At 30.8% G+C, this 14,999-nt stretch overlaps 1 protein-coding gene and 1 long non-coding RNA gene across 4 annotated transcripts; both read right to left on the reverse strand.

Moving 5' to 3' along the window:
- Window positions 1-828: 828 nt before the first annotated feature.
- LOC106406787 (endoglucanase 7) lies at window positions 829-4,953 on the reverse strand. Its single transcript, XM_048754776.1, has 5 exons — window positions 4,346-4,953; window positions 2,930-3,231; window positions 1,985-2,582; window positions 1,748-1,920; window positions 829-1,315 (listed from the first exon to the last, which is right to left on the reverse strand). The coding sequence occupies exons 1-5, from the start codon at window positions 4,761-4,763 to the stop codon at window positions 914-916; spliced, it is 1,893 nt and encodes a 630-aa protein (XP_048610733.1). The 5' UTR covers window positions 4,764-4,953; the 3' UTR covers window positions 829-913.
- A 3,787-nt stretch (window positions 4,954-8,740) lies between these two features.
- Window positions 8,741-11,343, reverse strand: LOC106352616. Of its 3 annotated transcripts, XR_001271641.3 has the most exons (5): window positions 10,898-11,326; window positions 10,386-10,816; window positions 10,184-10,300; window positions 9,549-9,614; window positions 8,741-9,442 (listed from the first exon to the last, which is right to left on the reverse strand). It is a non-coding gene; the product is annotated as an uncharacterized LOC106352616 (long non-coding RNA). The 3 variants fall into 3 exon arrangements; XR_007322507.1 differs by having other exon boundaries at window positions 9,549-10,300; window positions 10,386-10,777; window positions 10,898-11,343; XR_007322506.1 differs by having other exon boundaries at window positions 9,549-10,300; window positions 10,898-11,332.
- Between the last annotated feature and the right edge of the window lie 3,656 nt (window positions 11,344-14,999).

The raw sequence follows: 14,999 nt of genomic DNA on the forward strand, positions 1-14,999 counted from the left end.
TACCCCTGCTATCCCTTAGTACCCAAGAGGCGCCACTCATACAAGAAGATTTCGACCAGGAAGCAGCAATGTTACATTTTAAAATGTCATCTACTGGTGCCTTCCACATTGGTGTGATAGAGCTCTGAGTTTGGTTGGGAACTGGCCGAGTAGCTTCAGGATAGTTTAGTTCAAACCAGATCTTGGATTCTTCTTCAGCTTTCCTCAGAATAGATGCGGAGGTTCCACTCTTGTTTTTTCAAAAACCAGAACACTACGAGCTTTCCAAATATGTCAGACCACCCACGGAATACAACGTTGGAGTTGAGTATGGCAGTTTTTGCTTTTGGTGCAAGCTATTAGGTGATGCATATTTAGTAAAACAGAGTTTTGAGACAACCCTCTCCCAGGAAGAGGCAACCCTGCTGCAGACCACGTATCTCTAGCCACTGGACAAGTGAATAGCGTATGACATATTGTTTCATGTCCTAATACTTATAAACCCAATTCATTTACATTTAAACCCAACCGAATCCCAAATTAAAGAGATAAGAAAACGTCAACACGTGTTCTCAGTTCTGTGTTTAAAAAAGAAGGTGTTAATCTAAGTTCTAACACGCATAATAAAGTGCCCACGGTGCCTGAAACACCATCCGTAGAACCACCGGCAATCGAAGTTCAAACATCACCAAGAGTTCCTTCTGCATCGATCTTCTGAACTAAAACACTTGTTCTTCATCTCAACTGCCTTAAAATAAATCCATGGAATCACCAAAACAACTCGTAATGGTTCTTCCAAAAATTAAATCCTCTTTCTTGAAAGAAGAGCATGTTAAAGAGTAAACGACATTGAAAAAACAAAATTATTGAAAGTGTCAATTAAAAATATTATATAGCTTAAACTCGGCAACATAATAATATATAAGAATCGTTCTTAAGGCTTCCAAGCTTTAGGGGGTGGTGGGGCAGGAGGGTAAAGAGGAGGAACACCATTGAACATTGTATTCTTATCGATTTGGTAGCCTCCACTGCTGGTTAATGAAATGAGAGCAGCCACGATACCTGCGTTTCCGGACATAGTAGGCTCACTCGCGTTGTAATTGCTTCGTATGTCATGGAACTGATCGGATTTGTTTGGTCCACCAACCATAGCTCCTGTGATATTGTTTGGGTTAGGATTTTTTGTGTCTCTATACTTCAATCCTTCTCTACAGCTTCTTCTCTTCTTGTCGTTTGGGATGGTGGCTCCTCGGTGGTAAACGTGTCTTGGGAATTTCTTGCCGAACCCAACAATATAGCTCATTTTTAAAGGGTTATCTCCAAGAATGTAATCAATCTGATAATAAATGCAAAACCAAAAAAAAAATTATTAGGTACAAACAATAACTTTTTAAAAATAAGAAACAAATTCATAATATTGTACGATTGTCTTGCACAAGCGGTATTTTGGTATCCATAATGTTTGGAAGAAACAAGATCATAATCTTGCGATTTTATATAGCGAGACAAATGTATAAGAACTATGTTAAAGTTGACGATTTCTTTTGTTACAACTTTTGTCTAGTTTACATTTCAGATTTACGAAATAACATTCTTGCTTACAATTGTTCTGACACCTAACTCATAGTTGAAGGTTTATTTTATAAATAATTTCTGGTATTGTAATAACTAAGAAAACCGTTTTAACCTCTATTTAGGTGTCTACATAAACTGCAAAAATTGGTAACATGTGTGCAATATGAATGTGGAAAACAAGATTTATTCTTACCTGAGACTTAGCAAAATCCTTAAGAACCTGAGTCGAGACAAAGGTAGGGCCACAATACCATCCAGGAACTCCAGTTGAATTCAGATAATCCGCAAACAAAGAAGCTAAGAAAGAAGCATGAGCCACATACTCCAGTGGTCTTGGTTTCCCCATGTTCAATTGTATAAGCCCTCCTGCAAAATCTCTCAAAAGTGAAATCATTTTCATGAGAGACACACAAAGAAAGTAAATAATCACCTGAAGTCCGGTTAAAAACGTTGTACTGCTTTAGATAAGCACACATGGTGACACCAGTAGCGTTATGGTACCTACTGAGCATGTTCTCATAAGGAAAACCAGGATTCAAGAATAATCTGTACCGAGTCATCAACAACATAGCCCCAGGCAATTTGTTATTCCAGCTCGGTACCATCAATTCTGGTTGATTAGCAAAAGCTTTAGCCGTTTTAGGCACGCTTGGGTTTGTGGCGAATTGTATGTAAGTCTGGTTCCCTGTGGCGTAGTAAAGCCACGCGCCAGCCCACATAAGTTCGTCGAACATACTTGTTGAGTTGTAGAAGGCTTGAATCATTGGTTGTCCGTCTGAGTAGCGCTTGCGTCTGTTCTTGTTTCTAAAGAAAGGCCATAGAGTTTCTGCTCCTTTCTTTAGCTTTTTGGCGTAGGTTGGTTTGTCGTTGAAGACGATTGAGGCGGCAGCTAAGGCGGAGGCGACTTCTGCACCGAGGTCAGTGGCGGTAGTTAAAGAGATTACAGGACGGTCGTAGGACATGTCTTCTGGTCTTTGCCAACAGTAGATATCATCTGGTGATTCTGAGTCTCTTAGTCCTCCACCAACCTACAAGTCATGGAAACAGGGGTTTGATCAAAATGGTTTAGGTTTAGGTTTTTTTTGGTGCGCAAGGAAGAATTGAAATACATTAATTATAAAGTTAATATAATTGGGAAGTAATTTTTTTGATTACATAGTTTTTTACCTAAGCTGTTTAGCAAACTGACCTATACTGAATCATATTTTACAGTTTCTAACAGTTTATATTTATGTTTTCAAAGTATCAAATATCAAACAATATATAGCTAATGAGTTGATTTTCTTCCAATAAAATTAACAGAAAAATTGAAATGATTATGCAAATGAACTACGTAATCAAACGAAATGAAGAAACAAAGTAGGAGAACAAAAACCTGAGCGTAGATATGATCAAGGCGAGTTGCAGAATTGTTGAAAGTGAGAAGCAGATAGTCAGTTCCCCATTTGAGAACATCTCTCATGTGATCATATTCATTGATGGCTTTGAATTTTTGACTATACTCAATAAGACTCCAACTTAGCATTGTCATTGAGAATGCCATCGGAAAATGGAACTTGGTGTTACTTCCACCGTCGTAGTACCCTCCCACCAATCCTCCAACCACGTCTGGCAATCCATCCTTCAGCCCCGAATTTCCTCTCCATGATACTCGATTGTTCTTCGGCAATTTACCCGCTGCATGATGTTTTCATTATTCATCATTCTTGTTTTTCTATATCATCTATAATTAGATTTTCTATATTCAATCACCGACCAAATCCTTGTTATTTTTGCTACTATAATCAAGTGATTCCTTTAACTTGCTTTAGTTTTTGTGATCATTTGGTGTGAATATTGTTTGAGCTTTATCTCTTTAAATATAAATTAAGACAATTCGAATTGAAAAATACGTTTCTTTTCTTTTTGTTTTTTAACAAAAAATTTTTTTTGTTTCGTTATGAATTTCTTTTTTTCTCAAATATTAAAACCGCGTTAAGCATTCTAGTCCTTGGAAAGCCAAAAGAAGATGTGAGCATTAGCAAAAGCCAGCTCACAAGAACAAAATGGGAAAATGCGACGTTACAAGTAATTAGTCGGATAAACGTGTTAATAAGATTTAAGTATTAACGGAATGTCAACGTAATTATGTAATAATCTTTTGAAAGCTTATCACTACCTAACAATGTTCTTTTTTCTACGATTTATCCTTTAATAAATTAATTAATACGATTGTGAACTTGGAACTATTCAGAGTTTCCTCGCAATGAATTCTTGACTTTTTTTATCAGTCGTAATTAGTTGAAAACTACACCGCATCGTATATACATTATTTTATTATACTGAATTAATCAGCAAGAGTTCAATTTTTTTTTTGATATTTTAAGTCTTTTTATTTTTCTGAATTTACAAATATTCATATTTAAGACATTCGAGAACATTTATTTATTCTTTATTAGTATAATTTATTAGGCATTACCTTTATTTTTTATTTTTTTGATAAAGGATTTACAGTACCTTTATAGCAAATCATGTCTATAGATGTTTTTATAGAACTGAATGGAATCCTAAGAATTATTCAATAAATTGTGTATATATATATATATATACACTATATAACACCATAAAAGATCTAAATAAATTTCGATGTCAGATCAGAACCCCTGTCATCTCTTTAGTTTGAACAATTAAATAAAACCGATTCTTGTCATCTTGTTGAGTTTATAGTTTAACCTATTTATGGGAGGGGGGGGGAAGGTGAAATTGACACATTATAAAGTTGGAAAATTAAGATACAATAATGAAGACTTACATTTCTGGGCGTCGAAAAACTGAATAGCCTTATGGATGGCAATAGTGTAATTATCTGGAGGAGGAGGTGTAGACTTATGACGAGGCAACGACTTAACGATGATGATCGGAAGAGCAACGACGAGGAACAAGACGACGATAGATCCAACGGTCCACATAAAAACCGTTCGGCTAACGGAAATACAACCTAGGTTTACATACTTCTTTCTCTTCTTTTTCCAGCTATCTTGTGGTGCAAGTAACCAGCCTTGTTGCGTCTCGTCCAATTGATTCCTCTGATGTTCGGCAGATAGTTGCTGCGAATGGAGGGCTCCTCTGTCCCACTCCGTCATGTTCCTCCGCCGCTCTTCCTCCTCAGCCTCGGCTCGGTCGCTGTCTATGGCGTCGAGCCTCCCGCCCCATAGATTCCCTGGATGCATTTCTTGAAAGAGTTTCTTTTTTTTTTTGGGCAACTCTTGAAAGAGTTTCTTAAGATTGAATGAGTAGGTTTTCTGGAAAAGAAATATATATAACGGAGACTAAGAGTTTTGATTTTTTTTTCCTAAGAAAAAAGAAGTGCAATGAATTTTGATTAATGATGGGTTAGAGGGATTTTTATTGAAGAGCGAGTTGACTACTAGGGTATTTTGGAAATGGGTAAGGTGTTATGCAGAATCACTTATGCTTTTTATATCATTTAAGTAGCAACTTCTAATAAATCGTACTATTATGCAGAATTACTTAGGAAATTATAAAATGATAATCTGGAATTTAATTATAGACTAAATTTTGATCCGCGCTTTTAAAGCACGGATTTATTTTCAAAACAAACCAAATTTATTTGATGTAAATTTACATTTTTGCTTGTGTATCAACATTTAAATATTACAAAAAAAGTTATATTATTGAAAATTATTATATGCCTCTTTGTTCTAATGAAAACAATTTTGATTATTGAATAGGTAATCATGTTTCAGAATGATACGTAAATATAGGCAATAGGATTTAAAATATGTAATCAGATTTAAATAAAACCAGGATATATTTTATTGAATTTATTAGAATTTCGAGTTATTAACGTAATTAATTAAGAATATTCTTACCCAAAAATTGACTCAAAATTTATCTAAAAAATCAGAATCTCAGACCCGATTAGACATGTATTATATAATCGAACGGGTTTTAAAGTGCTATATCTGGAAAACCAATATCAAATCCGACCTGCACCAAAAACCAAATGATAATATGTTCGTTCGTTTTAAAATTTTGCTATTTCTCTTATTATTATTTTTCCTTATATCCAAATGAAATTATTGGAAAAGATGTGACGATGTTGATCTGCGTTTTAAATGTGCATAATATTTTAAATTACAAAAATTAAATAATCACAAAAAAATTTGTTAGAGAGATGCAAATGATTAAATACATTCCACTCAATTCCATTTTATTTATATTAACTTCATTTTAACTCTCAACCCTTTTAGATTTATTTTAAGATCTAATAGAGTTATCAGTTTGCATCGTCAATAATTACATTGACTAATGTAAAATCATTTAGACCCATTTGAAATTAACTTGAATTATATTTTAGCTTTATTTAAAATCAAGATGTTTGAATTTAGACCCATTTTAGTTTTATATAAAATATTTCAAATTTTGAATGTATATTTGAATTTAAGTTTCAAAAATGTTTTCTTAAAAAAATAAGTGGGGGAAAGATCTTTTGGAAAAAAAGAAAAACAAAATTTTTGAAAAATGTTTAATTTTTTTTTAAATATATTCTTCACTAAATTTAAGTAAAATCACATTTAAAAAATAATTTTTAACAGAGTAACCCATTTAAAATCTATTAAAATAAATGAGCTTAAGCAAATATTTATTTCTATTAAAAATTCATTTAAAACCCGTTAAAAACCTATTCTAACATCATTTGTTTTGTAAATTGATAAGCTTAAAGTTTGTGTAAAACATTCAGAATATGAATAAATTAATGTCTCGATGAATAAATCATAACTTCATGGGCTGAGATGTAAATTATGTTGTTGTAGTGTGAAAATGATTTTTTAAAAATATATCAAAGTTAATTTTAATCTAAGATTATATAGGTTAACAATTCACATTTGATATAAACCCAAAAAAGGATATTTGTTATTATTATATATATATAACTGTCAGTAATATACAATTCATGTTTGATATAAACCCAAAAAAAGAAGGAATATTTGTTAATATATATATATATATAACTGTCTGTAATACATTTAAAAAAAAAAACGTCGGTAATATATATGTGTGATACCGAAAATTTTGGGATGAAAGTTACTAATTATATGTTGATTAATAAAAAGGTAATTACCGTTGTATAATTTGTTTATTTTGCTTTATTTAGATGCAGTTACAAAATATTTGGTTTATTTTTTAAGTAGGTTACATGGAAAAAATATAATTGGATTAATTATTTATCAATTAGTCATGATGTTGATTTAATAGAATAGATGTCTCCTTAACTTTGATCCTATTTTTTATTTAGCACAAAATGGGAAACGTCCATGTCCGCTTCTCCCATCTGTTCACCCTCTCTAACGGTGAGAAGTGTTAATTTAAAAGAGTTTTGAAATACGTGTTTTCTAATTTTATAATCACCCCTACGATGTTTTCCATAGTTATCGTAAATAACTCTCCTATTTATCAATGATCCTTCCATTATTCCAATTCAAATATGTTTAATCTTAAAAAAGTCCTAGACAAATAACCAAAAAGATATGTGCATTAAAATTAATGATATAAATAACTAAATAATTTAGTTAAAGATTTTCAATATACTAGAAACCAAGATATTATAATCATCCACTCGCATAGCGTAACGTTCTTGTTGTACACCAAATATATATATATATATATATATATATCATTACTCTCCGTCGTTAAGACAGCTAATAAATACTCTTTCTGTTTCTAAATATAAGATGTTTTAGGTAAAACACACTTATTAAGAAATTTATTTTTTACCTAAAAACTATTATTAAAATTTTAAATTAAAAACTATTCACCTAAGTACAAAATAGAACTATTAAATTTGATTGGTTATATAATTTTTGATAAACTTAAAGTTATTTAGAAATATGAGAATATCCTACATATTGAAACATAAAAACTCTTCTATATATCTTACTAGTGGTTTGCCCGCCCTACGGGCGGGTGAGTTTATATTTAATTTTATAAAAAAATTGAAAATTATTTTAAATTAAATATAATAAAGATCATGATGAGGACAACAATGGTGACAAAGGTTTGAAAGAAGGATGCATTAGTGGTATGACTTCTCGGAAACTAAATTACAGCACCAGGAATAGCAATCTAAATGCAGTACCAATGCAGAAAAAATAATACTTAAATTGTTCTGTACTTTATCTCCAATCAAAATTAAAAATGAAGAAGAAATTATAACATTAAAAAATTAAGCAAACGGCATGCTGAAAAATTTATGTGATAAAAAAACTAATCTGCAGGTAATGGGGAAAAGTGGACTGGTCGAACATAGGAGCCTAACGAAGGGTCGTCTTTGATATATATATGTTTTAACGGCTACCTTTTCCTTTAAATGATATATTATATTATATTATATATATATTATTAAATTTGATTAACATTTATATATATATATATACATATAATTTACATATTCAAAATATGAGTGGGTACAAATCGGATATCCGGGTTTTAAGAAATATTTTTGGTGATCTGATTCGTTTTGTCCGAATAATCAATTATTTGTTTCGATTCGATTCGTAGCCATTCAGAAATTTTTAGATTGACCAGATATCCGATTCGATCCGTAAAAATATATAAAAATTAAAAAATAAATAAAAATCTAAAAATAATATAAATAATAATATTTTTTACAAAAATAAAATTTATTTACTTTTTAAAATTCTAATAAATAACTTAATAATTCAATAAATAAAATACTGTAAAACTTATATAAAATATAATATTTAAATAACTTATATACAATTTTTCAAAATATATGTATATATATGCATATAACGGATCAAATTTTTTATTGGTACATACATACGTTATAATCTTCTGTTAGAATGAGCGTAGAGGAATCTTGGAATAGGCGAGCTTGTCTTGTTCAAGTTGATATTTTGGATAATATTCACTTAAGTTGTGTTTCAAAAAAAAATTCAGTTAAGTTATAATGATGTTGTGGTACCTATTTGTTCCCTCTCATTGTTTAGGACTTTGTCTATCAGCTTATTTTTTTCAGAAGTTTAATGGTTAGTGTAATTATTTAACTTCTTGTTGATGATCAGATTCTTAAAAATATATTATAGTTTTTGGTGGGTTGTTTCGTTTCTGATAACCGATTTTTCTTAGCCTCTTAGGTTAGAATGCTTATATGTTACATTGGTTGCGTTTGATCTAACAATTCTTACCAAAGGAAAATTATACAGAGAAATTATTTTACATGATTCCATGATTCCCAATGCGTTTGATCTAACATTTCTTCCATATGTTACATACTACAAAGTAAATTATTTTCTTAATGCATACTGATATATTACATGATTCCCAAAAGAAAGTTCAGAAGAAAACATGGGAAATTGAAACCAAACCAACCTGACTGAGTTTATTACATGATGGTAAAGAGAGGCTGCAAACTTTCTTTATCAGGAACCATTTCAGTTCATCCTCAACTCTTGATGATGTGATCTCGTGGCTTGCAGTGGTTGTTACTTGTTACGCTGCAGGGAGTAAACCCATTCTGAAGCTCATTTTTGAGGGAGTTAATAATTTCTATGGAGGGAGAGGAATGCACATCTTCATTCCTCTGTTCTAAAACCAGCACATGTTCTTGTCAAGGAAGTTCAATTCCAAATCAGGTGTCGCCTTCTTGGTCTAGATCAAGAAGCTGCTTCTAACAGGCTGACTTTGGCTACTGTGGACCTACCATCACATCGTCACTCCCCTACAACCTTCCTGTCACTGTGGTTTGATATGTTCCAATTGTGATTTATCATTAACCTCATCTTACCTTCTAGCTTCTGCTTCACAAACGTTTCTTACTTCTTTTACTATTTCTCTCTTGATCCAAGTTTTTGTAACGATGTCCCTGATGAGAAGATAAATAATAAGAGAGTATTTCAAAACAAAAATCAAATAAGAAAACTGGGATCAGCCGATAGGAGACAGAGAGTTAGAGATAAATATATCTATACCGTATCAACGCTGGCTAGTTTTCCATCTTCAGCCAGTACTTCAGTAATGGTTCCTGATTTATCATCCTGTTTTCAACACACATTATCACCGGTTAAAACTCTAAACGTTCACAAAGGATTGGTCACACAAATAATCTTAAGCAGCTCCTTCTCCACGTCAAGCAGGTCCGTGGGGTGTCTATGTCTCCGAGCAGAGATTTGAACTCGTCATCAACCTCGACCTGAGGTTGAAGTCGTCAGGGACGTAGGGTACACAATATCATCTTGTGAATCAGCGTTTCGAAGCTCTCAGAGCCCGCATAATACAAACACAATCAAGAACCAAACTATATATATCCATATAAATACACAACTTGAGATAAGTTCTTTTCCAGCCAAAACCAACTGGATTTAAGGTGATCAAACACTTAACATTATCTTTGTCCCGACCAATTGTATAAGAAAAAGCAAACATGTAAATCCTGCATGACATTCAGGTAAGCATCTTTCAGATCAACTGCTGCAATCCCAGCAGGATAATTCATAACCAGTCCGAGAAGCTACTTCTTATCTTTGACATCGTGCTTAGCATGTTACAGCAGGAGTATTGTTGTTCAAAAAGAGAAAGCAACTTTAATCAAACGTAAAGGTTATACCTTGTAAGAGAACCTCCTCTCATCATTGTTCCTCAAACTATCAAGAACAGCCTTGTTGGCAAGCATAATAACATAACAGTTTTCGTTTATTTGATCTGGTGTAAAGGTTTGCCTTGTCTGCAATAACCAAATCAAATTCAACTTCTCATATATGAATGATATAAAATTATCACAAACAAAGGCTGAAAGAAAGAAGCCAAACCTCAAATAAGAGTTCAATGACACGTGTGATATGAGCACCAACAGACTTTTTCTTATGATGTTGATAAACTGAAACCGCTCGGTGTCATCGGAGACATGACATGAGGTGCAGGCACCCGTTACAAACCCAACGCCGACCACCACCACCGCCAAGTGATGTCATGGTCCCTCCTCAGCCACCAAGTGATTTCCCTCCGCCGCCATTAATGGCTGAAACTGCGTCTACATAAATTTTCTTCAGATCTTCAACGTGGTGTAGCTCTTACGCGTAATACCCATCACCCATGTGCTTTCCTTCTCTTCTGGACTCGCTGATATGCTTCCTCTTATGGATAAAAGCTGACCCGGAGAGGTCGTTATGCTCTTAGAAGGTGGAGGAGCGAGATATGTTCTCTTTAAAAGCATATTCGAGTTAGCTGGCCGGCGATTTTCCTTATGAATCATGACAGAAAACATGAAACAAATGAATTGTACTGAAACTGTGACGATTATTTTCAAGGGATGGGGCCTTACCTTTTTATAGGTGGAGATCCACCTACTGGAAGAGGGATAAGACTCATTGATTGAGTGATTGTGGTTGCAGTGGGTCGCAAGAGTTAAGATCTCCTTAATGACGAATCAATGCGGCTTGTAACGCATGTGAGGAGAAGAAGCAACAACGAAACGACGGGAACAGTCACAGATGCGCCAATTTACGGACCAAGGGAAGTCTCTCTAAGAATCTCAGAAGCTCTATTAACGGTTAAGCTTCCCCGGATTCTGCAGGAGGCAAGAAACCCCAGAAGGAATGTCGACTTCATTTGACTCTCTATATTGGGCTGGATAATCAACATTTTCAATTACAAATAAAGTCCAAAAAGTCCATTAATAACCAAAAAAGAAAGAAGCAAAACGCGCATCTGAGAGCTTTGACACGTGGAAGAAATTGCTCCTCCCTCCCTGCTGACGTGGCGGCCTGAGGTGAGAGAAAACTCAACTTTATTAGTATAGATATTTCAAAACGGAGGGAGAACAATTTAGTAGAGCTTCTTTATGCGCCTCCGTGTGCCAATACTGCTCTCTCTAAGCCCATGGATCAACCGTGTTCGACGCTTCAGACTTCAAGCATTATCACTTGATTGTTTTCCTTGTTTTGACTTCACTTGTATAGTATACCAATTCACTTTATTATAACTTCACTATTTCAAATTAGGCATGCTTAACTTTGAACTTATTTTTAAATCTGTGAACACAATTGTCTTCTTTGGTGACACATAGTCAAATAAATTCTATTTAAAATATACCCTCATATATTATTATATACTAATAAAAATCTGAATTTTACAAAATGTCAAATTTCTTTTAAGAAAATACTACATTGTGACTTAATATTAATGATTTTATATTTCTTTTTTGAAAGAATATTAAATTTATTCAACTAAAAAAACATTTTTACAACAAGTGTGGCTCTTGTTTAGAGCCACACTTTGTGTCTACGTTAATTGCTCACCTAATAAAAAAAGCTGCATAAATTAAAAATAAAACACGTGCTTGATGCTTTTGAGACTTATCATCTGGTGTTACAAAAACATGTAAACATCAATATGTGTCAAAATTATACCTTGTACTAACAGTACTTCCTTCGTTTCCAGAATTTTTTTTTCAAAAATATTTACACATATTACGAATATATTGAATGCTTATAACAGAATTTATTTTTTATTTTACTATATATTTTCTAATAACCATCACCAATAATATTGAAGTAATTCCAATATTTTCAATTAATGTTTCTTAAAAGTATACGACTTATCAATGTTAACCATTAAAATATCTTCAGATTCTAAATTTTTTTTTCGGAACAAAAAATAAATCTAGAAAATCATTATTTTGGGGGTAGAGGAAATAGAGCTTTGTGGCTATGTATAAAACTATACTCTCTTTGTTTCATCATAATCTATGATTTATTAAAAAAATATTTCAAAAAGATTTACTTTTATTATTAGGTAATAATGCTAAATTCTAGGTTTTGAAAAAAAAAATCATGTTTACTGAATATTGATTGACTAAAAATTGTAAGCAATAATTAATCAGAAAATGTATTTAAAATAAAAATTTAATACTCCCTCCGTTCCCCAAAAATAAATTTTTTAAGGTTTTCTTTTCGTGCCACAAAGAAAGATTAAGATTTTAAGGTACTTTTATTAATTGATGTTAATGAATTGTATACTCTTAAGAAACATTAATTGAAAATATTTAAACTTATTAAATTTTATTGGTTGATAGTTTGGAAACTGAATAATAGAAATAAATAATATAATTAATTATAAACATTAATATGTTCTTAATAAGCATAAAACTCTAAAACAATCCTACTTTTAGGAACGGAGGAAGTATGTGTTAAAACTCCAAAACCTACGTTATTTAGAAATGAAAGAAATAGACAATTGTACATCGTAATTAGAGATTTTAATTGGTAAACACCACAATTTTAAAGGTGTAGGAATGTGTAGAAGTATGTATTAACATTAGGAGTTTATTAGATATATATATATATACTAGGAGGCTTCTTTCAAATTGCACAGTTATAATAATTTTTGAAATAATAATTTTTTTAAATAAATATAAATTTTAAACTTTAATTTTATTGGTTTAAAAACTAAAAATATAAAAAAAATATTTGTAATTTGACTTAAATAATTTAATATTAATTTAATTAGTTGAATTTCAGTAAAAGTTTAATTTGTATTTTCAAAAAAAACAACTATATTACATTTAATGGCTATATTTATTTTTTATATCTAAATATACTAAAATATGACTTTTGTTTGCTTTATATAAGGTACATAAAACTAATAGAAATTAATCTATTAATTAATTTAATAAATACAACAGTAAATTGTTTAACTTAGATACTTTACCATGATTAAATGTGAATAAATTGATAATTTAGAAACTTAAATTATTTTTTACACCATTTTGGTTAAAATTTGGGAAGTTGCCACTAATACCACATTCATAATAACATTTTTCATGTTTACACTAATCACTTTTATCATCATTTTTAATAAAGAGTAAAAGACATTTATATCCTTACGGTTAACTAATATAGATTTAGGGTTTAGAGTTGAGTGGTGGAGTAGGGTTTTTGGAATGTGAAATTTAGGATTCTAATAAATATATAAATAAATACTTGAAAAAATAACAAATTTAAAAAAAAAAATTGTTTCAAACATAATTTTCGATTTTCAAAAAGAAATTTTGAAAAAAAATTCAAAAGAAATTATTTCAAAAAAAATTATAAAAATATCGAATTTGAAAAATTATATTTCGAAAACATAAAAAAATTAATTTTAATTTTTTAATTTAAATAATGATTTATTATATATATATATATAATAAGGGTATAAGAGTCTTTTGTCACTTAATGAATAAGGTATTTTTGAAAAAGTTCTTTTAGTGGTGGTAAAGATGAAAAGTGGTAAACATAAAATTTCCCCAAATTTCAAACATTCTATCTAAATTTGATAACTTGATTAATAATATCTTGATTTTATAGTTGATAAGATACTTTTCTAACTAATTTTTAATATATATATATATATATATATATATATATATATATATATATATATATATATATATATATATATATATATATATATATATAATTCTATGTTTTCTATCTATGAAAATATTGTTGTATTTGTAAATTTATATTATTAGTCTACTTCTATTAATGCTAATGATGATATATGATATTATTCTCAGACATTTACCAAAAATAACTAACATAAACAAAATTTTATGTACTTTAAGTTTGATGTCATGTCATATTTTTTAGAAGTTATGTCATTTTTTGTGAGAATAATTCTGATGATTACATATAATCAAATCACTTTTCAAATAATATTTAGCATGTTTTTAATAATTTCTAGCTGTAAAAATATTTTTATATTTGGAAATATAATAGTAGTTTACTTTTATTAATGTTAATAATGATATATGAGTTATTACTGTATTTTAGAAAAATCTACCAAAAACAATTTATATTAATGAAATTATCCATGTCACGATTAGTTTGATGTCATAGGCTATGCCATCTTCTTTTGTGAGAATGAACGTGGTGATGACACATAATCAAATTAATTCTTAAATAATATCTGGAAAATATATATTTCTATATGCATTACATATGTGTAATATGCACAAACATATCACATAGGGTATTTTTTTTAGAAAACAACTATAATATATAGATTCACATTCTTCTCATGATGAACCACGGTTCACAAGTCTGATAACACTATGATTGCTCGTCATGATTGAAAACCTCTGAGATAAGTCTTTATAACACAATGAACCTTTGAAGTAGAAGAACCAGTAATAATAATATCATCTACGTAAACTAAAATGAAAAGTGTAGCAGGTTTATCATTGCGATAGAAGAGTGATGCATCTATTTTCTGATCTAAGTTCTTAACACACAATAAAATGAGTACATTTATGATGGTGTTGGATCTCGTTAGAGGGTCCAGTCCACAAAAGCTCAGAAGAGAAGCATATTTAAAGACTTGAGAAAACAGAAAACCATAGACGCTCTCGGGAAATGTATTGGGCTGTTAACTTTGTGAGA

The sequence above is a fragment of the Brassica napus genome, chromosome A2 (assembly GCF_020379485.1).
Source record: "Brassica napus cultivar Da-Ae chromosome A2, Da-Ae, whole genome shotgun sequence".
NCBI lineage: Eukaryota > Viridiplantae > Streptophyta > Magnoliopsida > Brassicales > Brassicaceae > Brassica > Brassica napus.

What these genes read in the sequence shown, in the direction of transcription:
- LOC106406787 (XM_048754776.1), bottom strand. Translation starts at nt 4,763, where the DNA reads ATGCATCCAGGGAATCTATGGGGCGGGAGGCTCGACGCCATAGACAGC. An exon ending in GTTTTTCGACGCCCAGAAAT is followed by an intron (nt 3,232 to 4,345) that starts GTAAGTCTTCAT and finishes AACATCATGCAG; the next exon opens with CGGGTAAATTGCCGAAGAAC. An exon ending in AGGATTTTGCTAAGTCTCAG is followed by an intron (nt 1,316 to 1,747) that starts GTAAGAATAAAT and finishes ATTTATTATCAG; the next exon opens with ATTGATTACATTCTTGGAGA.